The 27,151-nt window shown below is 38.8% G+C and overlaps 1 protein-coding gene across 10 annotated transcripts in view; it reads left to right on the top strand.

Annotated features, from left to right (window-relative positions):
• Nucleotides 1-27,151, top strand: part of mcf2l (MCF.2 cell line derived transforming sequence-like) — a 133,916-nt gene that overhangs the window by 48,169 nt on the left and 58,596 nt on the right. Inside the window, exon 1 of one of the 10 annotated variants that reach the window (XM_031897030.1) lies at nt 6,896-7,650. The exons of 7 other annotated variants lie outside the window; for them this stretch is intronic. In XM_031897030.1, coding sequence (XP_031752890.1) covers nt 7,500-7,650 — 151 coding nt within the window. In that variant the 5' untranslated portion in view covers nt 6,896-7,499. Of the gene's footprint in view, nt 1-6,895; nt 7,651-13,310; nt 13,547-23,230; nt 23,447-27,151 lie in introns of those variants that run through there. 2 more of the 10 variants (XM_012957903.3, XM_031897033.1) reach the window with 2 other exon arrangements.

The following is a 27,151-nucleotide window of genomic DNA, read 5'->3' as shown; positions in this document are numbered from 1 at the left end:
CTGAAAATACAAAAAAATACATGAAAAAAACCTCACCCTGAGTCGACCAACACAGTGGTCCTAATAGACTAAATGGGGCAAAGTGACATATGCACAGTATGCAGTGCTTTTATTACTCCACAATATGATTTTGTAAGGATTTATGTACTTTCATGATAGTATTAGAAAGTACCTAATGTATTTGCACATAATAAATTGGCACCTGACCTGTCCTGCATTTTTTAGTATTTGTGTGTCTATTTTATCCCCATTATGTACTTCATGGAAATTTTCAGTTTAATGGATTGGTGTACCCCCCCCCCCACACACACACAGGTTTGGGGTTCTGTGAGCACTGGTGTCAGATGCTAAAGTAATATGATCTATTCAAAGCTGAATTAATAAATCACTCAAAAGGCCCATATTAGTAGTTACAAAAGCCTACAAATACAAAACATGCATATACAGTGGTGTGAAAAACTATTTGCCCCCTTCTTGATTTCTTATTCTTTTGCATGTTTGTCACACAAAATGTTTCTGATTATCAAACACATTTAACTATTAGTCAAAGATAACACAAGTAAACACAAAATGCAGTTTTTAAATGAGGGTTTTTATTATTTAGGGAGAAAAAAAATCCAAACCTACATGGCCCTGTGTGAAAAAGTAATTGCCCCCTGAACCTAATAACTGGTTGGGCCACCCTTAGCAGCAATAACTGCAATCAAGCGTTTGCGATAACTTGCAACGAGTCTTTTACAACGCTCTGGAGGAATTTTGGCCCACTCGTCTTTGCAGAATTGTTGTAATTCAGCTTTATTTGAGGGTTTTCTAGCATGAACCGCCTTTTTAAGGTCATGCCACAACATCTCAATAGGATTCAGGTCAGGACTTTGACTAGGCCACTCCAAAGTCTTCATTTTGTTTTTCTTCAGCCATTCAGAGGTGGATTTGCTGGTGTGTTTTGGGTCATTGTCCTGCTGCAGCACCCAAGATCGCTTCAGCTTGAGTTGACGAACAGATGGCCAGACATTCTCCTTCAGGATTTTTGGTAGACAGTAGAATTCATGGTTCCATCTATCACAGCAAGCCTTCCAGGTCCTGAAGCAGCAAAACAACCCCAGACCATCACACTACCACCACCATATTTTACTGTTGGTATGATGTTCTTTTTCTGAAATGCTGTGTTACTTTTACGCCAGATGTAACGGGACACGCACCTTCCAAAAAGTTCAACTTTTGTCTCGTCGGTCCACAAGGTATTTTCTCAAAAGTCTTGGCAATTGAGATGTTTTTTAGCAAAATTGAGACGAGCCTTAATGTTCTTTTTGCTTAAAAGTGGTTTGCGCCTTGGAAATCTGCCATGCAGGCCGTTTTTGCCCAGTCTCTTTCTTATGGTGGAGTCGTAAACACTGACCTTAATTGAGGCAAGTGAGGCCTGCAGTTCTTTAGATGTTGTCCTGGGGTCTTTTGTGGCCTCTCGGATGAGTTGTCTCTGCGCTCTTGGGGTAATTTGGTCGCCGCCCCTGGAAGTTCACCACTGTTCCATGTTTTTGCCATTTGTGGATAATGGCTCTCACTGTGGTTCGCTGGAGTCCCAAAGCTTTAGAAATGGCTTTATAACCTTTACCAGACTGATAGATCTCAATTACTTTTGTTCTCATTTGTTCCTCAATTTCTTTGGATCTTGGCATGATGTCTAGCTTTTGAGGTGCTTTTGGTCTACTTCTCTGTGTCAGGTAGCTCCTATTTAAGTGATTTCTTGATTGAAACAGGTGTGGCAGTAATCAGGCCTCGGGGTGACTACAGAAATTGAACTCAGGTGTGATAAACCACAGTTAAGTTATTTTTTAACAAGGGGGGCAATCACTTTTTCACACAGGGCCATGTAGATTTGGAGATTTTTTTCTCCCTTAATAACGTAAACCTTCATTTAAAAACTGCATTTTGTGTTCAATTATGTTATCTTTGACTAATAGTTAACGGTTTTTGATGAGCAGAAACATTTAAGTGTGACAAACATGCAAAAGAATAAGAAATCAGGAAGGGGGCAAATAGTTTTTCACACCACTGTACATGGAAGCACATTATCAGTTTATTACACACAATAACACCATTAAATACCCATCAGTCCCTTAGGGGGCACCTCAAACACAAGTTTTACAAGTTCTATGCTTTTAGTGGCATTTAATATTAATGTTTAAACTTTCTGTTTTTGTCATTGCCTGCAATATCTCTGAGTAAGAGTCAACTTATTATGAACAGGCTCTCAATCTCTCTACACTAATAAAAACATAAGTGAATATCCAACTGGGAAAATTGCTGATCCAGGAGAGAACAATGCCTGTTCCACTTTTAGTATCAATATTTTCTATAAATAAAAAAAAAAAAGTCAAGCAACACCTAAAGTGTCCCATGCAACCTTCAGTTTCCTGAGACAAGAGGGGTGCGATCAGATAGTTCTTCACAGCATGTTTCCGAAATGGAAGAGTTCAACGTACTGGTCAGGAAGTCCCTCTATATCTACTGCAAAGGAAGTGCGCACTCTGCTTTATTATTCTCGACTACAAATAGATTGTTGACATCCTGGAGAAGTGGCAAAGAACAGAGATCTGTTAATTTCATTTAGCACCAGTTAATCTTCGATGAATGCTTACATCAATTCGGATTGCATGTACTCTTCTCTAATATGGAATAAAAGGCACTTCTTATAATAACAATAAGTCTGTTATGATATTGGAGAATGAAAATGGCTTTGGTGTATTATGAATAATAACACACAGTTCCAGCCCCTAACAGCTCTGCCCTAATGAACAGGCTCCACGATAATCTGAGTGATGTTATCTTGCCCCCCAGGCTGCATAGTCACTACACCTTTTGACACCAGCTCCACCATGAGGCTGTTCATGGCATTACTTGGAGAGATGCCTAAAGAAAGACTTGCTGACAAATGTCTGTAATAGGAGATACCAGTTGTTGTATATGAACTGATACCCATCATAACCACATCTTTAATAGTCAATATTAAAGATGTGGTCAATAGTCAATTAGTCAATAATAAAAATTCATTTGGCAAGTAAATTCTGGTGTTAACAGTCTTGAGTGACCTTTTTTTACACAGTATTTTAAGAGGCTGCTGAAAATTAATATATAGCTTGATAAATACAGGTTTTTTTGTTTTTTATTTTTACATGGTGATGCCTGTTTATCAGACAGATTTTATTTACAGTCTGATAGCCCATGTTCCTAATGTCTGAGCACCACTGTTTTAAATTGAGAGAAAAAGAAATAAAAAACCACAGCATGAAGATCAAAAATACAACATAAAGATATGTTTTGCAGTTTACATGGATTAAATTATAATAGGCAATAGTAGCTATTAATACTCTGGGTCTATTTGCATAACTAAATAAAACATGATATATATAGTTGGCATCTATTAACGTAATTGCGTGCCTTAAAGCTGTTTTACGATATGCAAGGCCAAAAAGATATTTGGGAGTATACTTGGCAGCACATATTTTCCGCTTTTACGTATGTAATATTGCTTCCTATAGTGGCAATGGCAAATATGGGAGGTAAAAAAAGTGCGTCCATGGATGTTATAGCTTACCTGTCTGGGGCATAAGATAGGCCAGAAATACTGTGAACATTATTAGAAATAAACTGGAAGGGAGCAGCAAAACACTGCCCTGTATATTCTATGCAAATTATTTTTTAGTTGACTTAAGGTATGAAGATGCAAAATACAGAAGACCCCTTATTTGGAAAACCCAAGTTCCCGAGTATTTTGGATAACAGGTCCCATACCTGGTCTTCCTTCCCCTAAGGCAGCAAAGTTGTCATAAGGAGGCAACATGCAGGCCCAATATTTATGTTAAATGTATTGTTAAAGAAACCACTGCACTGCAGTCAAAAGATTTCTTTCTTTCCTGGCATTGCAGACTGCAGATGTGAAATAGTTCCTATAGCAAGGCATGATTGTGCTAATAACACTATATAGTACCAAAATCTCTGAATATTCTGTAATATCGATATCTCTATAAGCAGAAACAGATAAAAAAAAGAGGGTTGTGTTTATCTCACTAAAACAGTAAGGTAATGTTATAATCAGTGTTTATTAATGTTATATAAATGAATTAGACGTTAATTTAGAGTTCCATGACATTTACATTGATGCTAGAAGTTGTGGATCCACAACAGCTTTAATACTGCTGGTTTAAGAATCCTGCTTTATACATAAATATACCCCCAAGAGATGCTGTTTTGCCCTGGGTCCCATCACCTACCAGCACAGCCCTACAGGGAAGCCCAGGCTGAGCCTTCTTCTTACCTAGAAAAAAACAACCCTATGATGCTTAGCCAGCAGCTAATTGAGAATCATGCTATTTGTGTCTGACCAACCAGGCATTTACAGTGGAGGAAATAATTATTTGACCCCTCACTGATTTTGTAAGTTTGTCCAATGACAAAGAAATGAAAAGTCTCAGAACAGTATCATTTCAATGGTAGGTTTATTTTAACAGTGGCAGATAGCACATCAAAAGGAAAATCGAAAAAATAACTTTAAATAAAAGATAGCAACTGATTTGCATTTCATTGAGTGAAATAAGTTTTTGAACCCTCTAACAAAAAAAGACTTAATACTTAGTGGAAAAACCCTTGTTTGCAAGCACAGAGGTCAAACGTTTCTTGTAATTGATGACCAAGTTTGCGCACATTTTAGGAGGAATGTTGGTCCACTCCTCTTTGCAGATCATCTCTAAATCCCTAAGGTTTCGAGGCTGTCTCTGTGCAACTCTGAGCTTGAGCTCCCTCCATAGGTTTTCTATTGGATTAAGGTCCGGAGACTGACTAGGCCACTCCATGACCTTAATGTGCTTCTTCTTGAGCCACTCCTTTGTTGCCTTTGCTGTATGTTTTGGGTCATTGTCGTGCTGGAACACCCATCCACGACCCATTTTCAGTTTCCTGGCAGAGGGAAGGAGGTTGTCGTTCAGGATTTCACGATACATGGCTCCGTCCATTTTCCCGTTAATGCGAAAAGTTGTCCTGTGCCCTTAGCAGAAAAACACCCCCAAAGCAAAATGTTTCCACCCCCATGCTTGATGGTGGGGACGGTGTTTTGGGGGTCATAGGCAGCATTTTTCCTTCCTCCAAACACAGCGAGTTGAGTTAATGGCCAAAGAGCTCTATTTTGGTCTCATCAGACCACAGCACCTTCTCCCAGTCACTCACAGAATCATTCAGGTGTTCATTGGCAAACTTCAGACGGGCCTGCACATGTGCCTTCTTGAGCAGGGGGACCTTGCGAGCCCTGCAGGATTTTAATCCATTGCGGTGTAATGTGTTTCCAATGGTTTTCTTGGTGACTGTGGTCCCTGCTAATTTGAGGTCATTAACTAACTCCTCCCGTGTAGTTCTAGGATGCTTTTTCACCTTTCTCAGAATCATTGACACCCCACGAGGTGAGATCTTGCGTGGAGCCCCAGAGCGAGGTCGATTGATGGTCATTTTGTGCTCCTTCCATTTTCGAACAATCGCACCAACAGTTGTCACCTTCTCTCCCAGCTTCTTGCTAATGGTTTTGTAGCCCATTCCAGCCTTGTGCAGGTCTACAATTTTGTCTCTGACATCCTTGGACAGCTCTTTGGTCTTTCCCATGTTGGAGAGTTTGGAGTCTGCTTGATTGATTGATTCTGTGGACAGGTGTCTTTTATACAGGTGACTAGTTAAGACAGGTGCCCTTAATGAGGTTGACTAATTGAGTAGAAGTGTCTAACCACTCTGTGGGAGCCAGAACTCTTAATGGTTGGTAGGGGTTCAAAAACTTATTTCACTCAATGAAATGCAAATCAGTTGCTATCTTTTATTTAAAGTTATTTTTTCGATTTTCCTTTTGATGTGCTATCTGCCACTGTTAAAATAAACCTACCATTGAAATGATACTGTTCTGAGACTTTTCATTTCTTTGTCATTGGACAAACTTACAAAATCAGTGAGGGGTCAAATAATTATTTCCTCCACTGTAACCCTACAGACTGCAGGTTTCCTCAACACCACTGTTTCCATTGCCTTGTCACTACTTTAAATGGAATATTTCCCAATCAAACCCAGGCAGACTTTCCTGACTAGAATGCATAAAAATGAATGTCTGAAAATCCCATAAAATAAATTGTATGTTTTCCCTAGTCGTGACATAGATACTCAGGAATGTGGATTACTTTAAAGGGCTTTCTGACTCACCTCAGACTTTAGTCCACCCTTGCTACATTTTAAGTACATTAGAAGATGTAGATCTGGTTTTGGCCGACATCCCATTCTGCATTTGCTTATATATTGTTTTCATTACTTTTTCTCAGAAAAAAAGGAAACCGTTTTGCAATCGCTTCTAAAGAATTAAAAAGTATCTCAAATATAATTATTTATATTTGTTACTAATAGGTTAAAAGCACGGAATTGTAGGCTGCTGTGCATTTCTATCCTTTGCAAGTGTGAAAAACAGGTCTATTTCTGTATGCCAGTCACCTTGGTAATGTAGTGCCACCGTGTAATAGGCTCTTTGGGATGTTGCAGGTGTCATGTTCTTTAACTAGTTCAGAACCACAGGAATGGGCTGCACTGGAAGCTGGAGCCCATAGAAATAGGCATGTAGACTTGGTGACAGGCTGGTTTTCATTTGAGCTTTCACTCTGCAGGACATGGCTAAACACAAGGGTGGAAATTGTACTGTACTTGTTGCCAAGTAAATCAGGAACAATTTTCCCCCTTTGTCTTCTTTCGTAAAACAAAGAAAGGCAGCAGTCTCTCTGCATGTCCCTGTGATGCTTAAGAAAGCCGAGGTTCCTTTCCCTCCCTTCCTTCCAGTCGGATTTGTTTTCTTGAAGTTCCCTGGGAATTGAAACCAGGGATTTTTTCTTTCCTTCCTCACACAAGATCTATTGCAAAACACAGCTCTTCACACAGAACCTTCCTCTCTTCTTATCGTGAATAGGTGTTCTCTTGCCATTCTTTCTTTCTTATAAAGCTGCTTTTGGTGTCCAGTGGCTGATGAACCTTTAGGGACAGGATGATTCTCCGACTGACATATTCCTTGTATTGGGACAGTGCAAATTAGATTTTTGCCTTTTATAAGATATGTATATAGTACCCTATCAGCAGAGAGAACCAACAAGGACTTGAAAATGAATGCAGAGCAGCTTCATGGGATGTTAGGAGTGTGAAGAACGGCAAAGTTAACTGCACAGGAAAGGTGGTTTAAACCACTGTGAAACAGAGACGTTGCTTGCAAAACAAAAGTGACTTATCAGGCTGTTATGGAATGGTCTTATTCCTGACTACTTTGCTACTTCATCCAGAGGTGGAATTTCATGATCTTCTCAAAGGATTACAAATATGTTAATGCAATTTTATACCAGTGATTACCCCTGTTAAATTATTTGGGTTCAGTCTGAGCTTCTCTGCTGTGTATAGTAACTTACTGTAAACAGTAACATGAGAATATAACCAAAGGGGCACTCATGGCTCAGCAAAGAAGAGAGAGGCACGAGGGCCAGCACAATGGTAGGTTCTCCTCACGAGTGACTCATGTACTTCACAGTGCGTCAGCCTCGGTTCTCCGCTCCCTACCCAGGAGAGGATGGAAGAAAAGCGCCCATGCCGCTTATTTTGGTGAGCCAAAATTGAGTTTATTATAATTTTGTGAATTAATTTTATCTGCTTCAGCGATGTTGCAAACCCTTCTAACGTGCTTTATATGCTATGGTCATGTAGTAAGGTTGCCTGGCAACAGCCTTCAAACTCTTTTGTCTTATGTATTTTAAGGAACTATGACTGACATTACAGGAAAAGCCAGTTGTGTTAAATAGATATAGTATTGTTATGGTTAACAAGACAATAACTTATATACATCAGAAAGTGGATAGAAGCATTATACTAAATACGGAATAAGCCCAATTTCTATAATTCTCTACTCTAATATTGATGGACAGTTGAATGGTAGATGGCTCAGGAGGTCAATTGATAGGCTAGAGAGCTAGATACATTAGAGAGAGAGAGAGATAGACAGACAGATGCGCAAATGCATGTATTATTAAAGTAATAATCATATATAGTTAAATACAAAGATAGGCATGAGAAGATACATATATTTATTTAGAAAGATATGTGATAGGCATCATGGCAAATCTACGATGGGGACCGAAACGTTACGTCGGCTGTTTATGCTACTTTGAATATATGTTTTGATTTTTCACAAGAAATCCCGGAGTTGCTGGTCTTTTTTATACTATTGGAACCCTTTACCGAGCACCCGAGGTATGTTATGTAGCGGCGTGCCATCCTTTGTTTATATATATATATATATATATAATTGCAGTCCCTTAAAAAGCACTCACGGCATCAAAAATGTGTATATCAAACACCAATTTATATCAACGTGTTTCCATCCCCACAGGATATATATATATGTATCCCACAGTGTTCATATTAAAGCAATAACATATATAAGCAAAACCATATATATAAATGAACCCGCACACACAGTTTTCTATACTAACCTTAATGCAAAGAGCAGAGGTTCACTAGCCCTGTAACAGTAATGAGCTATGCTTTCAACTCTCCAACTTAGATGTTGCCTGGCCATCTTGAGCATCATTTATACTGCACATGCTCAGTGTGTTATGGGTTCCTGTTAAAAATATAAGCTTAAAAGTCTTTGGAAATCATCAAACCATGTGTAGCAGTATTACCGGCCAAGGCAATGATACCTGGCTGATGCCCCCCACCATCGCTGCTGTCGCTCGCTTAGTCTTCCAACTTTGCTCATTGCTGTGGCCCCAAAACTGTGTTTTACACACATGCCTACCCTGCCTACACTTAGTTCCTGCCCTAATAGAAACTGATACTTCAGAGATGATTATTCATCAATTATGATGCAGAATTAACTTGTTTCTCTGCTGCCATCTAATGTCAATATGCATTTATTACTAATGGGTAATAAATTACTAAAATGGGAATTTCAAAGACTGTGTATTTTGCTAAAGAACTGTGGTAGCCTTGGGCTGGGACAAAGGCCCCAAACATAAAAATATTTCTTTATAATGACCCTCTGGGTGCAAGTTCTAGAGTACTAAGTAGCGCAAATTTCCATCTCAAGAAAATAAGAAACTTTCTTAATATAATCAATTACTTATTACTATTCTGTACCATTTCTGATATAATCCAGTTACTTTGCATTAAGGCTTTCTGTTGTAGTCAGTTGTTTTAAAAGACAATTAGCTCTAATACATTGTCGAGTACACACCAATGTTGAACAAGAAATGTTTTCTCTGTTAGTGTACCTAGACTAGGGCAAGAAAGCACCAGTCCACTAACTTCTGCCCCAAATGCACTGTGCATTGCTAAGCATCACCTTGTCAGAGCTCAGTTATGCCCAATAAGCACCTAGAATACCCGGCTCATATAAGGACTGAGCAAAGATGCAGAACATATGCAGCATACACCATTTGCATTTTTTTTTTTTTTTGCATGGTGCCCATGTGTACATTATATGTATTGTTACAGTGTTTCAGTGGTTTGTTTTGTTTTTACAAAACTGGCATTTCTTCTACCTCCAGCAGCTACAGACAAATGTGTCCTGTTGACCAGTATTGCTGCTTTGTCTGTAACAATTAAAGGGATAGGGTGTGGCCTACTGCCCTAGGGGTACTGTACTTCTGGGTACAAAAGCAAATGTTTCATGCTATAGTTGCTATTTTATGTCTGTAAAAATTATAACTACATTCATATATTATAAAATTAGGGCATTATGAGATGATTCTAGCTGTAATTGTTTCACATTATAATGGTGGGCATACACCATAAGATTTGCTCATGTGGCAAGGTCACCAAACAAGTGCCCACCTAATTTTGGGTTAATTAAATCAAATTTCAACAACGGGAATAGGCGCCTAGAAATTGGGAAAATCAAACATTCAGGAGGGCCCCATACATGGGCAGATAAGCTGCTGAATTGGTCTGAAGGACCAGCTTAAATCTGCCAGTCTATGGCCACCTTAACTTTGAAGAGAGTATTGCTAATATATCCAAATACATTACACTGTATAGAACACAGACAGACATGGATATAAATCCGCTCTCTCATTCCACCAAAATGGGTGTGCTCAGCCTCTGTAGCAACTCTGCCTATTAACATACTGTACAGCAAATATAAGGACCCCAGTACACAGGATTTACACTGCTTGCTGTATCTTTATTAATGCTCTTTGAAGTGGATCACACTTTGAGTGTGAACACAGTGTATGCTCCCTTACTTATCAATAGGGTCTACTTGAAAGTATCCCCCTCAGGCCATGTAACTACTGTAAACTGCTTGTCTTTAAGTCTGTATTCAGGTAATGTTTCCCACTGGTTATTAAACATGCTGTACCCTACAGCAATCTATAAATCCACTGAAAAAAAAAGGAATCATATAGATCAAGTAAAGCAGTACTATATAACATTAACTGTAATCTTGCTGAACACAGTACTGTATATTTTCAAATAATACCTAATTTCTAGTAATCATTTAAGTAACATTCTGTTGCTGAAGTCACACTCGCAAGTTTCTAATTCTCAGATTAAGATCTTTATCCATTCTTTGAGTAATGGCGCCATGCCTTTGTTTATAATCCCTTCACTTGTCTCACTTTGCAGACATTATCTTGTTTCTTTATTCTGCCTTTTATGTACTTCCACAAGCTTTTCGGATTTGACTCACACTCTCTCTTGCATCATGTTTTTTGTTTGATATTTTGTAGAATGTAAGTGACCTTTTTGGAAAAAAAAATGTTTTTACAATGGCAGTATTTTCTGAGAAAATATTAAATGCATATACTTACTGTAATTTTAAAGATTTAAGTTTAAAAAAGACTTTGAAGACTTTAAAAATGGCATATAAACACTAGAGCTAAAATGGATGTATTACAAATAGTCAGTCATGTTTATAAGGCATTCATCAGCCGAGGGCAAATTGCTTCATGTCCTTTGCAGGAAAGTTGCCATGCTATGTCCTATAAATGCATGTGATGTCACTTCCACAGTGTGACCCAACCCCACCCCTCACACCCCTCAGCTCCATCTGTGGTGGAGGCTGGGGGCATAATTTATTTATATTTTTAAATTATAAATATAATGTATAGCCACCCACTCGGGTGTGCCTGTATATAAATATGGCCCTGTTTATGGGACACCTTTATTTAGGCAAAGTATAGCTTTCATCCTGCAGCCGTTCATCTATTACGCTATAAATCCCAGAACCTCAACAGTCTTTTGATGTCAGAGTGCTGTGTAAGTTGTTATTTGACAAAGTGGAAGAATACCTTATTATAAAAACATGTAAGGGACAAATATAGCCCCCAAAATAGACCCCACATTTTCACCGGTGATCTTCTGACCTACTGTATATGTACTTAATTTATAATGCTCTACAGAGATGTGAACTAACCCATATAAGGATGATAATGATCCAGTCCTGACATTCTTATTTAATGTTATCATTTAGGGTGATGGTACGCAGGGCAGTTTGCTGTCCCTGCAGGTACCAAAGCAGATGAAAATCATGCAAAAATGCCTTCGAAGCATAAAACATTTGAATGCCATACTCAAAGCACCCTGTGTCCGATCACCCAGAATGAAAAGGAATTAGGCTTTAAACAATCCAGGATCATTATCAGCCTTATGACATGATGTTAACTGGCATCTATGCAAGTTGTAGATCATAACAATGGGGCCACATGTTTGACACCTGCAGACTACACTTTGGGTGTGTATTGGGACAACTGATTGTGTAAAGGAAAATGCTGAATACAATATACATCTGATAACTGAATAGGCTGTAATGTGTTTTCTGTTATTGTTGGAAAGTTTGCCGCTAGCAAACACAGCCAGACAACAGCTTTTACTTCTTACTATATATATATATATATATATGATAGATTCTTTTTTTTTTTTTTATAAAATATGTATGCTAGCCAATTCTATGTATGTTTTTTACTTTAACTTCATTTTGTGATCTCAGACTGTGATCTAACCAGAGTTGCAAAATCAGCTAAAGTATCTTGTATGTAGTAAAGGAGCAGCAAGGGAGCGCCCACAATAAACATTTAGGAGAGTGTGTAATTAAAATCTCATTACTTGGATGCTTGCTAATCTTGCACAGGGGACATAAATGCCTTGAAATGAGATTGCTCTTATCTATATTACAGTTGTGTATGTTATGTGTTAGGTGGATGTATTGCAGAAGTTCACAGTATTCCCTTGCCCAATGTAAGATAATATTTGAATATGTACAGTAGGCTGCAGATTAAATAAGGGTGGGGTGTGTAAATGACAAACTAGGCAACAGGAAATGAAGAGAGAATTAAATACAAGCGTTAGGTTTAGCAAGCTAAAATATTCACTTTCTCTATTTTAGGGGCCCTTATATCAAAGCTGTCCATAAATGCTTAATCAGGGTATTGAAAAATTCCCCACGGCATTTCCAGTGATACTATTGTCTTTATAACTGGCATGGCATTTTCTTCTGTGTGTGCTAGGCTAGGCTACCTCACACCACATTGGTTACCAAGGGAGGGCTAGAGCACTCTGTGGCAAAGCCCTAGAGGAGCAGCAGCTCAGAATTTTTGATGTTCTCAACAGGAAAATTCAGTGATAAAATAGCATGCACAGTAAAAGTAGTGAGTTCAGACATGTGATATAAAGTACCCATTTGCGTTGCAAGTTTTGGTGACAAATCTGATGTGGATTTTATATATGTCTCTCATAGGAAGCAGCCAGAACAGTGTCTGCATTCATTTGCTTTGGTTTAAAATCTGTACCTAAAGTTTTCTTCAGTCTCTGTTTATTGACACATTTGTAAAGGTTAAGAAATTCCTGTTCCGCCTATCCCTTAACAGGTGTTTTGTTATTTGGCCTCCAACAAAGTAAATAAACTTTTCTGAGCTGAAGAACAATCCCTATTCATAAAAATATTAAAATGCTTTATTGAGATTTTAATTTTGGCTATTCTTTATCCTATTCAATTAGGATAAAAATAATGAGATCAATTTCAGGTGTATTATGTAAAGTTCTTTTGTCTATGTGGGTTTCAGATAGACGGCAGGTTGTCCAGCAGGTTCTCTCTGTCTCTCTGCATGGCTAGTACAGTTGTACAGGTGTGAACAGAGCAGGCTACCGTGGGGCAGAAGTCTTGATTGCTTTCTTTAGCACACACCTACAGAGAGTAAATAATAGAGGGCTGGGAAAGACTATTTACAGGAGCAAGATACCACGTTGTTTCAGGAAATGTAGGTTTGGCAATGCAAATGGGTACTTGCAAGTATGTTTGAAGAACAAAGTTCACTTGACAGCAGTTGTGTTTGCCATTTTGGCACTGTGCCGTCTGCAGGGAAGCAAAAAGAAAATGAATCTCTTAATTGTGAATGGTGTATCTGAGGAGGAATGGATTGTGTAAAAATTTCAGTGGAAGAAATGAAAGTCTACCATTGGTTTTCTGAGATGTGCTTAATGCTCCATTCTTCGGTGCACAGTAAGTACCATGCAGCTGTTGTAGTGCGAGTGCAGATTAGGTGCTGAATGGGATTTTTTACACTGGGTGATGCTGCTTATGTCACAAAGGTAAATTAGTAGTTGCATCTTGTCGCTGTGTAGAAATAGAATTCTTCTTTGTAGTAAAGAAGAAATAAAATGATATGGTTGTTGACTTACAGGTCACAATGGTCTATGTATTTGCTCATTTGTGTAGCATCTGCAATACCTCTTCTGCCGAGGCAAAATAAAAAAGTAGTCAAATCATATAAAGAATAGTGCCCCAGTGGCAAGGGTGTTATGAAAATATTTCCTCTGCTTTAAAATTTATTTATGAAGGGTCATCTCCAAGACCATCAAATCTACATATCTTACATCTCAAATCTTGCATTACTTTGCTCTAGTAATCAATGGGTGAACTAATAGAGTTTTAGTGACTGCACACTGACACTTGAAATCATATTATTGCTATATGGGCACAATTTTATGGACAGTACTTCAGATATTATGAGTCTTGGAGATCTGGCATCTATATTCCTATAACCAGTCCCTTCTGTTTAATAAGAATCATAGCTATAAATTGGATCACCATACCTTACGTCTACTAAAAAAACATTCTTTTAAAGGCAACAGGATTGTTTTGTCACCAATAAGGAGCAAATATATCTTAGTTGGAGTCAAGTACAACAGTGATCCCCAACCAGTGGCTCGGGGGCAACATGTTGCTCACCAACCCCTTGGATGTTGCTCTTGGTGCCCCCAAACCAAGTTTTGGTTGAATAAAAACTAGATTTCCTACCAAATAAAGCCCCCTGTAAGCTGATAGTGTGCATAGAGACTGCCTAATAGCCAATCACAGCCCTTATTTGGCACCTCCATGAACTTTTATAGTGCTTGTGTTGCTCTCCAAGTCTTTTTACATTTGACTGTGGCTCACAAATAAGAAAGGTTGGGGACCCCTGAAGTACAAATACAAGAAACTGTTTTATTATTACAGAGAACAATAATTATTTAAAAAAAAAATTTAAATATTTGTTTGAAGTGGAGTCAATAGAAGATGGCTTTTCTGTAATTCTGAGCTTTCTGGTTAACAGGTTTATGGATAACGGATCCTATACCTGTATAAGTCAAACTCTCCATCCACTTGCTTTGACTTCAGGGCCACCAGGGAACTCGTGGTTTGCAGCAGATGAATTTGTGCATTTTTGTTACCCCTGTCTTAACAAAATTACCTCAATTGTCCATGAGAATTATGTGCCTATATTTGCTCATTATATTTGTGGGATAAATGTCACCCAAAATAGTATGTGTACAGCAATAAACTATTCATTACCCTGAAAGCATCTACTTTGAAATTCTTTTATGACTTGGCTGCAACCACAAAACATAGGCAGTTACATGCATTGCCCTAGCTACAGGAGTCTTTGAAGCAGATGCAATCTGAGTTTGCATGTCACTCTGAGGTTGCCACAACAACTATTGAGAAGGGAGACTCACGTAAAATACCTTGCACAGATTTCCACTCAGTATTGTAATGTTTTCCTTATGATTTGTTGTTAGTAACTGTGTCACAAACATAGATATAGCTGCTTTAAATATCATCTTTTAGATTCTTTACTCTTTATGGCCTTAGATTTGCTCCTTCCTAATGGGTCTGAATGGGTTCCTGTTGTGATCAAATTGTTCAGCCAACAAAACAGATCACCCATACTTTGGCATCCACCTGGTGTGCTCAGTGAGTTGATTTATCTGTGTAAGGCTAGCTTATATAAATATACAGATATGGGATCCATTATCTGGAAACCTGTTACCCCCAAATTTCCAAATTACAGGAAGGGCATGTCCAATAGACTCCATCTTAATAAAATAATTCAACATTTTAAAACATATTTCTGTTTTCTCTAATAATAAAATAGTAGTTTGTTCCTTATTGGAAACAAACCAATCCTATTGGGTTCATTTAATGTTTAAATGTTTTTTTAGTAGACTTAAGGTATGGAGATCCAAATTACGTATAGATTTCTTCATTTTTGTGGAGTGTTACCCTAAAACATTAGTTCAGTATTACTATACAAACAAATTAGTTAGATATGCTGCTTCATAGAAAAGGTTGCGGCTATGTAGATTGGCAGAGAGAGCAATGGATGGAAACAGTACAAAGTTATTTGTGTAACTGCTGTCACTTGTGCAATGGACTGAGGCAGAGGCTGAGGGCATGCCAACCTCTGTGTTCAAAGTGTTTTTTGTTAGGGTCTTGTGCAGCATAGGATAATGGGAACAATGTTTTTTTTTTTTTGTAACTGTATATAATATCTGGTGTGTAAAAAAGCACACTCTGGCCTTCTGCTAAATTTTCTCTGGTATCCGTCTCATGTATTGTGAGTGAGGAGGAGTCAGTATTGCAGAGGGGAAGATGTAGAGGACCAGTGGCGTAACTAGAGGTCTGGTCCCCACAGCAACATTGTTTTCAGGCCCCTCTAAAGTTTGGGAAGACATTTTTCACAAACATGTATTGTGTATTAGTCAGTGCCCTACTGGAGCCCCTGTACCTCCGGAGGCTCCATCAGTTGCAAGGTCTGATTTCTCTATAGTTTCACCCGTTCACAGGTTCATTTTAACTGCTTAGCAGCTTGAAGATTAAGCTAGCTCCAAAGCAGACATTGCTCCCTGCTTGGGGTTATTCTGCAGACCAGCGATCACCAACCAGTGGCTCTGAAACTATATGTTGCTCACCATCCTCTTTGATGTTGCTCCCAGTGGCCTCAAAGCAGGTGTCCATTTTTGAATAATGTACCCCTATTGTAAGTTCCATAATGTTGACCTATTTATTTTCATATTGAAAATAAGATGCTGAATTAGTGTCAAACTGCTTTATATGAGATAAGGAATATGTAGAATGACATTTATTTCCTGGGGCAAAAAGGTGCCTTTACCTATTAAAAAAAAAAAGATCTGATTTTCTATGTGTTTTCATGCGCGTAAGTATGAAGAGAAAGGACTGAAAGTTTATGGAAGAGAGAGAAGATATGGTTAGAACTGAATTAGTATAGTTGGGTGGCACAAGTAATGGGTATTTAACATACTGTATTTGCTTTTCATTTAAAGTTTTTATTGCAAGTTGCATTGTGCTTTGGTGATTGCAGGAAGATGGCCTTACACTGTTTGCCTACCACTTTATTGTATGATGTGACAATACTGTTCTTGGTGAATAATATTTGTGTTGTTTGTATTCAAGGAGGGATATATGATTTACAAAACCTTTCCAACATCTTCTTCCTTCTTAAGCTTATGGCTTTAAAGGGGATGTAAACCCAAAAATATGTGGTTGCCAAACAAGCAAATCTTTCAATATACCCACCTTGGGTGGGCAATGTCATGCTAATGCGGTCCTTTGGCCTAGGGCCAAACAATCGCATTACAGTGAAAGGGATATGAGAAGTGGAAGGGAGGACCACATCAAGGAGCCAATTTGGTCCTCGATCTGACAGAAAAATCTGCCTGATTGACATCTGTCGGAAGGCTCAATGCATGGGCAGATAAGCTGCTACATCAGTCTGAAGGACCAGAATTGGCAGTTTAAATATGCCCATGTATGGCCTTGCATATTATGCAAATCAGAACCTCATACATAACCTCAAATCATACAAATCATAGCCTCTTAGGATGATGGCATACAGGGAGATTTGTTGGCCACAGTTAAATCTGAGCTGCCGCAACAAATCTGAAAATGCTTTACCACAGGTAGAAAAACATTTAGGTTACTTCAGCTTTCCGGAGCCTTCTTAAGTTGCCTTGCAAGGATTTATAATGAGTTTTTAAATCTATGTTAAAAAAAATATATTTGTTAAAATAGAAATGCCCAGAAAGGCTAAAGTAACTAACATATCTAATCTTAAAGTGAAATAAGATGTATACTGTCATTATCAGTCTTCATAATTATTATATTTTTTTTTTTTAGTAAGAACTTTTCAATTTACAGTCAGAACTTATGTGAAATTTTCTCCTGGGTGCTATAAACGTTATTATTAGCAAAGTATGTGGTCACAGGTAGATCTGTGCCAATCAGAATGTAGCCCAATAGCAGTGCCTTACTAAAAGGTTTAGCGATAATAACGTTATGTTTCAACTGATATAGATGCCTGATGAGGAAGATTGCAGACGTGGAGATTACTTATCCACAATAAATTTCCTATAGTGGGGGGACTAATCTTCTGAAAATGTTTTCTACCGGCAACAATGTAAACTACCGGTGGGAAAACATGTTGCTTTGGCTTTGTGAAGTAGCCAAAAGTTAACTTGCTGGATATTTTCTCTGCTAGTGGAAAATCATTTCCAGAAGATTTGTCGCCTGCAGTAGAGCAGATTTAGGGCTGTGGCAGATGGGGAGACTAGTCGCCCATGACAAATCTCCCTTGTCGCGGGCGACTAATCTCCCGACTATGCCATCTCACCGGCGATTTACATACTCACCTGTGGAATGGTATTTCGGGGAGATTAGTCGCCTGCGACAAGGGAAATTTGTCGCAACCGACTAGTCTCCACGTCTGCCAAATCCCTTAGGGTGAAGAAACTCAGGGCGATTAGTTGCAGTGACTTTTAGAAAAACTTGATCACAGTGACTAATCCTGGCGATTTAGTTGCCAAAGGTTAATATACAAGTCACTGCAACTGAACGTGTGCTGTTTGTGTTGTGCCAGCAAACTCTTTCAGGTTTTTAAATGAGAGTCACTGACCCCAGCAGCCCATAAGGTATTGCTCTGTGAGGCTACAGTTGTATTATTATTGTCATTTTATATTATTTATCTTTCTATTCAGGCACTCTCCTTTTTATATTCAAGTCTCTTATTCAAATCACTGCCTGGTTGCTAGGGTAAATTAGACCCTAGCAACCAAATTCCCAAAATTCCTAGATCCGTTCAACAAAAAGCTAAATAATTAAAAAACCACAAATAATAATAAATGCAGACCAACTGCAAATTGTCTCAGAATATCACTCCTTAAAGGTGGACAACCCCTTTAAAGGTTAAGTAAAGTTACAATCACTTGTATTCTCTTACTTGAAACCCCCAGCTGGTGCTCCTGCACCATGTGTATGCTATGAAGCGATCCTCTTCCTCCTTTGGTCTTCACGCATGCGCAGTGGAGAAAAAAGCCGACTTTCCACCCAACTGCGCTTGCGTGGGCCCTGGGATCTCATCAATGGAAGAGGAGCGCCAGGGGATTAAGGTAAGTGATTACAATCACTGGGGGGGGTTCCTAACATTTTGCACCCCCCCAATGAATTAGCCTTTCCTTCTCCTTTAAGGTAAATGCCACTGCTCTCAATGAACTAAACTTATTAGCACATTTATTATCCATGTTTACTAATTATATGAACTTCTTATTGTAGAGTAACATCAGCTGTTTATTTTGGGAGCTATTTACTGAATTATATCAGCATCTTCTACATGAAACAACATCATTGTGTCCTGTACATAACGCCACTGACCTCTAAAGTCTGACTTATTAGCACATTAATTATTTTTTATATTTTTATGAACTGCTACTGACTATTGGGCCCCTAAACTAACACAGTTTAAGTACCCTATGCAAATATTTATGTAACTTCCATATTGACAATGACAGTTTCTCATTATCCAACCTTCAGGTGGCCAGCTGTTTAATTTGCAGCATTTAAACAGTGAATATATATTGCATATTTACAAAGGTAGCAATGTATTGGGTGCTGTTACTGCCATTACATTGTTCCTATGTCACTGTGCTTCGGAGGGAAAGGGGAGGGCATGGTTTCCCTAGGAAACAATGCAGTTTAAACCTGCTTAAGCTTATTTGATAAGGGAATTAGCCAGTATGTCCCACACGCCCAGACATTAGCATAACTTCCTTATATGTGGGAACCCTTCAGAACCAGTATTTCCTGCCCTTGCACAGGAGCCTTAAACTTTACAGTGCAGTTGGCAATGATATGTATATATATAAATGTAAATGCCCTCATGATTTTATGGGACACTGTCATCACAGACCATACATTGACCAGTCTGAATCCATTTCATGATATGTTACTGATTCTAAGGACAGAGGATCTGCTTTGGCTTTGGATGCCCTAAGTCACCTATAATTGATTTAAGCTAGAGCTTTTAACTGTAAGACTAGCACAGAACCAGGCAGCTCTCACAAGAGTAAATTATATGATCAGTGTATGATCACTATAGGTGAAAAAGGTCAAGTTTCCCCTCATATAGGTCTCTTATTTCTAAACAATGAACATGTGCTGGTATAATGTTCGGTGCTAATAATTTTGCCACCACTGGTTCCAGCATCCCTAAAATTAGGGTGGCCACACACCTTGATATTCATTCATTTGGCAAGTTTGCCAGATGAGCTAATCTGTGCCTGATCTGGCAATAGGGCTACCAGCCTGCCACCTTCTGGCAGAGGGGACTCTGAGCAGGGGGGTGGGTGGTGACATCAGAGGACGATGTGGTGACATCATGGGGGTGGGATGTGCAACAATGGGGCAGAACTTGTGGCATCAGGAGGTGGGGCCTGCATCAACGCATCAGTCAAGGGGAGGCCTGTCTGGATTTCCTAATTTGGGAAACTGGGCAGGAGATTTGATCCAGACAGCCCTTCCAAAACCAGGCTGTACGGGTCAAATACCAAGCAGGTAGCAGACCTTTTATGGCAAACCTTGCACTAGGCAAATTGTGCTGACCGGCTGGTTGGCCCAGGGGGCGATAACTGTCATGTTGATGCGGTCCTCACCTGTTAGATTTTCAAGCCTTGGGACACATAAGATGGCATTGAACATTGCACCTTTTATGTTATCTATTACCCCTGAATTTCTTCTCCATCTGAAGTTGTACATCCATTGAATTTCTAATGACTTGTATTAGATAATTTTAGGTGTTTAGATCGCATACAACACATACACATTGATAATCCAGTTATGAGCTATAGTAGAAGGTATAAAATCATGTCCAAGTGTTAATTCACAGCTTGATAAATAGCCTTCTTATATTACAAATTATTTCTCTTTGATGCAATATGTCCATATTACATTGCATGTGATATTGCAGGAATTAAGTACTATGGGCTAATACTAGAAGATGAAAACATGCATTGTTACGCTTTTCATTATGTTTGCTTCCTACAGAAACTGAGAGATGGTAAATGCGGGTTAGGAGAGCTGGACGGTTAAAATAAAAGGACCAGTATTTACCTCCCTGCCTTCATTCTTTGTTGTGACAGTTTTGTTAGAAGGACCATTATGCAGGGGGTATATCTGTGCACTGATAATCTAATTATCTACCTTGCAAGGACCAAACATGGAGTAGCTTTAGACACTCTCTTTGTCCTGTTTAACCAAAGAAATAATAAAACCATACATTTTCATGATTAAAATAATAGGCAAAACGTATGTAAGCACAATCCCTATTCTTTGCACACATTCTGAACATGGGCCTAAACTGCCCCTTAAAAAAATACTGGCCAGAGAATGACAAAAAGTTCTTTGTAGTGAACTATAAACTAGGTTTGCCCCAAGGTGAGTTGACTGAGTCTGCTCATAGTTACCCAGGACACAGAGACACAGATTGATGACTTTTTTGCTGGGAAGTTGATAAGGATACGTGTAAAAAAATATATACCCAAACAAAGAGGCAATTATCAGACCTACAAAGAGGATTAAGCCGGTAACCCAGCCTTAGAGTCAACAATATGAGCTCTTTCCCAGGGAGGATCGAAGAGAATATATATTTACATAATATAACGTGGCAATAGCCTGGAAAATGTATACTTTCACCTGTAAATTCAGCAATGTATTCTACTCATGAGAACAGGTGTGCACAAATTACATTACATTTGTTTTGTTTGTATGTATGTATATCTTTATTTATAAAGCGCTACTTATGTACGCAGCGCTGTACAGTAGAATACATTAATATAAACAGGGGGTTATTAAGATAATGATAAATACAAAGAATTACAATAAATACAAATAAATAAAATATATAGTTGCAATAAGATAAGAGTCAAAGACAAAAGAGGATGGAGGTCCCTGCCCTGTAGAGCTTACAATCTATTTCACATAACATCTTCAACCCCTAGCACCAGTGAAATTACCTTGAGTAGTTTATACTGTACACAGGTGGGAAAGAGCAACATGTGGGAGTAGCCTTAAGCTGGCCATACACGCACCGATAATATCGTACGAAACCTCGTTTCGTCCGATATTCGGTGCGTGTATGGTGAGTTGACCGGTATCACAGGAGGCTGCTGATCGGCCAGGTCAAAAGATTTTGATTGGGCGCCATAGAAGGCGCCTGAGCAAAATCTGCCATCAGGGCTGAATCGGCAGAAGGAGGTAGAAATCCTATTGTTTCTACCTCCTTATCTGCCGTTTCAGCCCTGAAGGTTAGTGGCGGGTCTGACTAGTGGCGGGTCTTGACCTGAATCGGCAGAAGGAGGTAGAAATCCTATTGTTTCTACCTCCTTATCTGCCGTTTCAGCCCTGAAGGTTAGTGGCGGGTCTGACTAAAGGTGGCCATACACGCACCGATATTATCGTACGAAACCTCGTTTCGTACGATAATCGGTGCGTGTATGGCATGTCGGCGAGTCGACCGATATCGCAGGAAGCTGCTGATATCGGACGACTCGCCGATCGGACCAGTTTGAAAATTTTGATCGGGCGCCATAGAAGGCGCCTGACCAAAATTCTCCCTTCAGAGCTGAATCGGCAGAAGGAGGTAGAAATCCTATTGTTTCTACCTCCTTACCTGCCGATTCAGCCCTGAATGGTGTGTGGCGGATCTTACGATGTTTCGTGCGACCGATGGTCGTACGAAACATCGTCAGATCGCCACGTGTATGGCCACCTTAAGATCGCAGATCGCCACGTGTGTGGCCACCTTTAGTTGTAGCACAGAGACTACTTGGTGAGCACTCATTCATATTGAGAGTAAAACTAATCATTTTTAATTGCTTATCTTCTAGCTCTAGAGCAGCTTAGGCTCCCCCAGTAGCTAAAGACACATCACCCACTTGTTTCTCACAGCAATACAGAAATGTAGCAGAATTATATTGTGGAACTAAAGTTAAAGTGGCCATACACAGGCTCTATAAAAGCTGCCATCTGCAGCACCAATATCTGGGCAAAAATCATCCAGATATCGGTTAGGCAGGCTAAAAAATTCTGTTTCAGACTGCATTGGCTTGTTGATGCTCTCCTTGCTGCAATGGCCTGCATTTCCAATTGTGATTTTTTGTTTAGTAAGATTACGTTGTTACAATAAAATTGTAACCTCACAGAAAAATTGTTTTTTGGCTGCTGGGACCCATGGCCTCCAAGTTGGAAAGGGTTTGATTAAAACATTAATAATTAAAACCATTTAAAATTGTTACTTTTCTATAACATACGCAAAGTTAACTTAAATGTGAACCACCCCTTTAGTGGGTGTGTGTGTGTGGAACAAATCAAATGTTGTGCTGGTAAGTTTTCCTAAGAAATGTGAAAAGGCATAGCATGCCGGAACTGTATAAGCAATAATTACACCCCGGCAGATTTAAAACTGTTCATCAGCTCACAAGCAGGCATCAGATCTAAGCACAATTAGAACAGCCCAGTGTCATGTGATGTTAAATACACAATTCCGACCTCCACCCTTGTGACATTCATCAGGCACTATACAGTGCAGGGAATGCTTTCTCTCTAAACTGCTGCTATGCCTTATCAATGAGCAAGTGTTCTGCTCGGATCTACCACTGAACTAGAGGAATGCAAATGGATGTTTTAAGCAACACGCTTTCAGTGTTTATTATGGTAGCAGATCATTAAAATTTGTTGATTTGGAAACCTTCAGCAGTGAGAACAGGCCAGTATGATGTGACACCTCCCCAGGTAAGGGTGACAGATTTGATGAACTTCTTGCTAGCCAAGCACTAACTTCATTTGATTTGGCCCAGTGTGAAAACCTTACTTGCTGCTGGCCTTAAAAGATGTTCCCCTAACTTAGTATTACTTTTCAGATCAGCCTCAATGAAAAGGCTTCTTGGTTGTTCCAAATGTGACCCAGCAGCAGTGCACGCTCACTTAATGGGTTCTGCTTTGCAATTTTTAACGTTGTGTGATGTGTTAAAGTCTCAACTAATTTTCTGCGGAATAGGTTTTAATGTTTATGTAGAATTGTTGGTGATTGAGGTTATTATTCAGAAGAGTGTTCCAACTTTTTACCAACCAAATATGTTCAAAATAAGACACAGTTAATATACATCATTCACATCAGTCCCTGTGGCAGCAGAGCTAAGGTCCCTCTCACATACACTCAAATGTCTGTTTTCATCAGGACCCAATTAAGTATTTGTGTGTTGGAGGAAACTCGAGTACCCGGAGGAAACCCACATAAACACGTGGAGAATCCCTTGTAGATATATCCTGGCTGGGACCATAACGCAATATTAACTCTTGCACCACTGTGCCACTGCCATTGTTTGCTTTAGTTTTTGCCCCTACAAGATGCTTTTCTTATTATGTACCATAGAAGATCATGCATGTGTTTATATTATGTAATACAGTTAAATGAGGAGACAAATATTTATTATATTAAGTTTAGAAAACTTTTGCCAACATTTCATTATTGTGATTTGTCAGTTATTTACAGTAATTATTATACTATTTTGTAGTTGTTAAAGAACTTAATCTTTTGTTTTGTTGCCTGTCTCTGCTATCTGTTTTTAATATTTCCTCTGATTTAGCTAACATTCTACACACCAGTGCATATGCAAGGAAATGGTTAAGATTGCATATACCTGTGGCAGCCTCCTGCATTTATTTAACTGCCTGGTCAATTATTCTGTGAATAAGGTTATAGTCCAGTGCTGGTATTTTTTGCCTTTCGTCTCATCTTAGGAGAGCTAAAGACCTTTTTAAAAGGAAGAGCTCTTTCAGTTTGTTGTATCAAAGCCTCTAATAGTGAAATTCATTGAAGAAGACAGCTGTCTGTTTTACCAGTGTATTTCCTGAGGGGAGCGGAATGGCTTTACTTGGGAGGTTGATAGCTGTTTAATGAAGGGCACCTCTAGGGAGGCTCTAGACTGGCCAGACACATGAAACGTTTATGGAATGCCAGCATTTCATTCAAGACTGAAACAGTGACTCACAGCAGCTTGCTATGTTCATTTTGTGATTAGACTATATCCACTTCTAAAAACAAAAAAACTACACTGACATAAAGAGGCAATCTATTTGCAGCTTTAACAGGCTGTCACAACAGCCCCACCGAAAAGCACACTGGCCTTGCGTGTAATTTGAAGAAAGGTATTGTTCCCTCGTTACTTGGCTTCTACTGAAAGGCAGAGTTTTGGTGCTGTCTTTGTATTTTACTGACTAGCTGGACGCGAAATAGGTCAGTTTGCTCGCACAGGGACGGCCGCTGTATAGGAATTCTCTTGGAGCATTATGACACTAAGCCTTATCTCCTTGCTGTGCAAGGACATTTCCGAAATGTGGCTGCTTCTGAAGAAAAGCACAGGTGTGTGTTTGCTGGGTTTTGCTTTATATTTAGCTTTTGTGTGAATAACTCGCAGCCCTGCCTGTACCTCCCAGTGGCTAAAGTTTAAATGAGTGCTGGATACTTGCTGTCTGGCCTGTTCTACTGTTATAAGCTCACTTATTTCTCTTGTGGGTGCAGTAGCTAGTATCCTCTCTTCATTATAACTGACTTGGAACCATGCTGTATGCAACCTTACACCCAAGCCTACACTGAAGCAGAAAGCTGATCTTAGCAGTCTATTCATGGCTTTATTAAGGAGAATGGATATGTAGTAGGACTATAGAATCTGTATTTTACTTCAAATCTCAATGCAAGTGTATGTGCTCTTTATTATAATACAATAATACGTAATAATACAATTGTGTTTTTAACTTTTTTGTCCACATTTTAAGCATAAGCTTTTTTTTTATTTACTGTCCATCTACAAATGGGGGGTAAAGGTGATATCCTCTGAATACAGTATCTTCTATTGAAAGGATATCAGTTGATTTACAAATGGGTGTGTGTTGTAGAACCTTCTTTCTTTCACTCAAATGAAGTAAGCAGAATAGATGTAGGATACAAAGGGGCTTTGCTGCAACCTGGAGTTATTTGCCCAGCTATAAAGGTAGCTTTGTAGGAAGCTCTTGTCATGTTGTCTTCAGGTTTTTCTAAAGCACTTCTTATTGGAAGTACCATTGAATGCACATGCTCTCAGGTTACTTCTAAACAGATTTCACCTTGTTACACTCTGGGCACTTTAAGGTGGGCCCTAACGTAATGGGTGGAAATAGTATCTTTGTCTCATAAAATGGTCTACTACTGAGTGACTACTTGTGGCAATCATTCGCATCACTGATCACAGCTATTTTTAGTTTTCACCTTTAATTTACAGTGATAGGTTTACTAAACTGCAATGCTAACCAAAGGCACCAGAATCTGTGAAGTAGATTGTAAGCTCTACGGGGCAGGGACCTCCATCCTCTTGTGTCTTTGACTCTTAACTTATTGCAGCTGTATTTATCTTGTATTTATTGTTATACTTTGTATTTATCTATTATTATCTTTATAACCCCCTGTAATGCATTAATATATTCTACTGTACAGCGCTGTGTACATAAGTAGCGCTTTATAAAGATATACATACAACTAAGGTATTTTATAGAGTTGTGGGAATAAAAAAAAACCAACCATTTTTAAATGAAAATAAAATGTAAAAAATAAAACATCAGCACTGGAAGTGGTTTCTCACATATCATAGAGCAATGTCCATCCAAATAAGAATGGAACACTCCTACAATATGTGAGAAACCACTTCCAGTGCTGTTTAACTCATTTGGTGCTGTATGATTGGAAACCCTGGACAGTCCCTGTTCATTTTGCCGGTCACTGCTGATACATGGATTCCCAATTGCACAGTCTGTAATACAAATGTTGTACTTCAAAACAGCAAAAGCAGCCCAAGGGCAAAGGTATAAAAACTTTAAAGTGTAAAAGAAAAAAATCATTACTAAATTGCATTACTCTTGGTTATTGTACACTACTTTCTTGTTACAGCTTCAGTTTCTAAAGCAGACTTTTAAAATTAAGCACCTCAGCTCTTAGGTTTTAGGTCTTTGGTCATTGGATGTGTTCATTTTTTTGCAATATGTCAATTTCTTCTTCATTTAAACTTCATTAAAGCTCAATTACAATACTAGTGCTATGTGCAAAGGACTAAATATCGGTGAAAACCACCATGTTTTTACCCAAAGTACATTTGTTTTACTTAGCATTTAAGTAATTCCTGTCATGCAAAAATAATCACATACAGCACAACTTGCTCCAGATTAATTCATATAGCATCAAACGATGCATCTGTTCTGTAAACCTGATGCTAGTTAGAAATTGCATGTGGAGTTCTGTTCATTAAATGTAGGAGAGTGATAGCAGTTACAGGATTCTGAGTCATTTGTTTTCTCTGTTTTACTCATACGTTGTTAAGCTGACCCCACCTGTTGCAAGATTGCCATTCACTGCTTTCTTTTTCTCCTTTTGAGTATGCAGTCTGAGCAGCATCCTGGATTTCTAGGATG

This window comes from Xenopus tropicalis, chromosome 2, assembly GCF_000004195.4.
Source record: "Xenopus tropicalis strain Nigerian chromosome 2, UCB_Xtro_10.0, whole genome shotgun sequence".
Classification (NCBI taxonomy): Eukaryota; Metazoa; Chordata; class Amphibia; order Anura; family Pipidae; genus Xenopus; species Xenopus tropicalis.
This window is presented reverse-complemented; position numbering and strand designations above follow the sequence as displayed.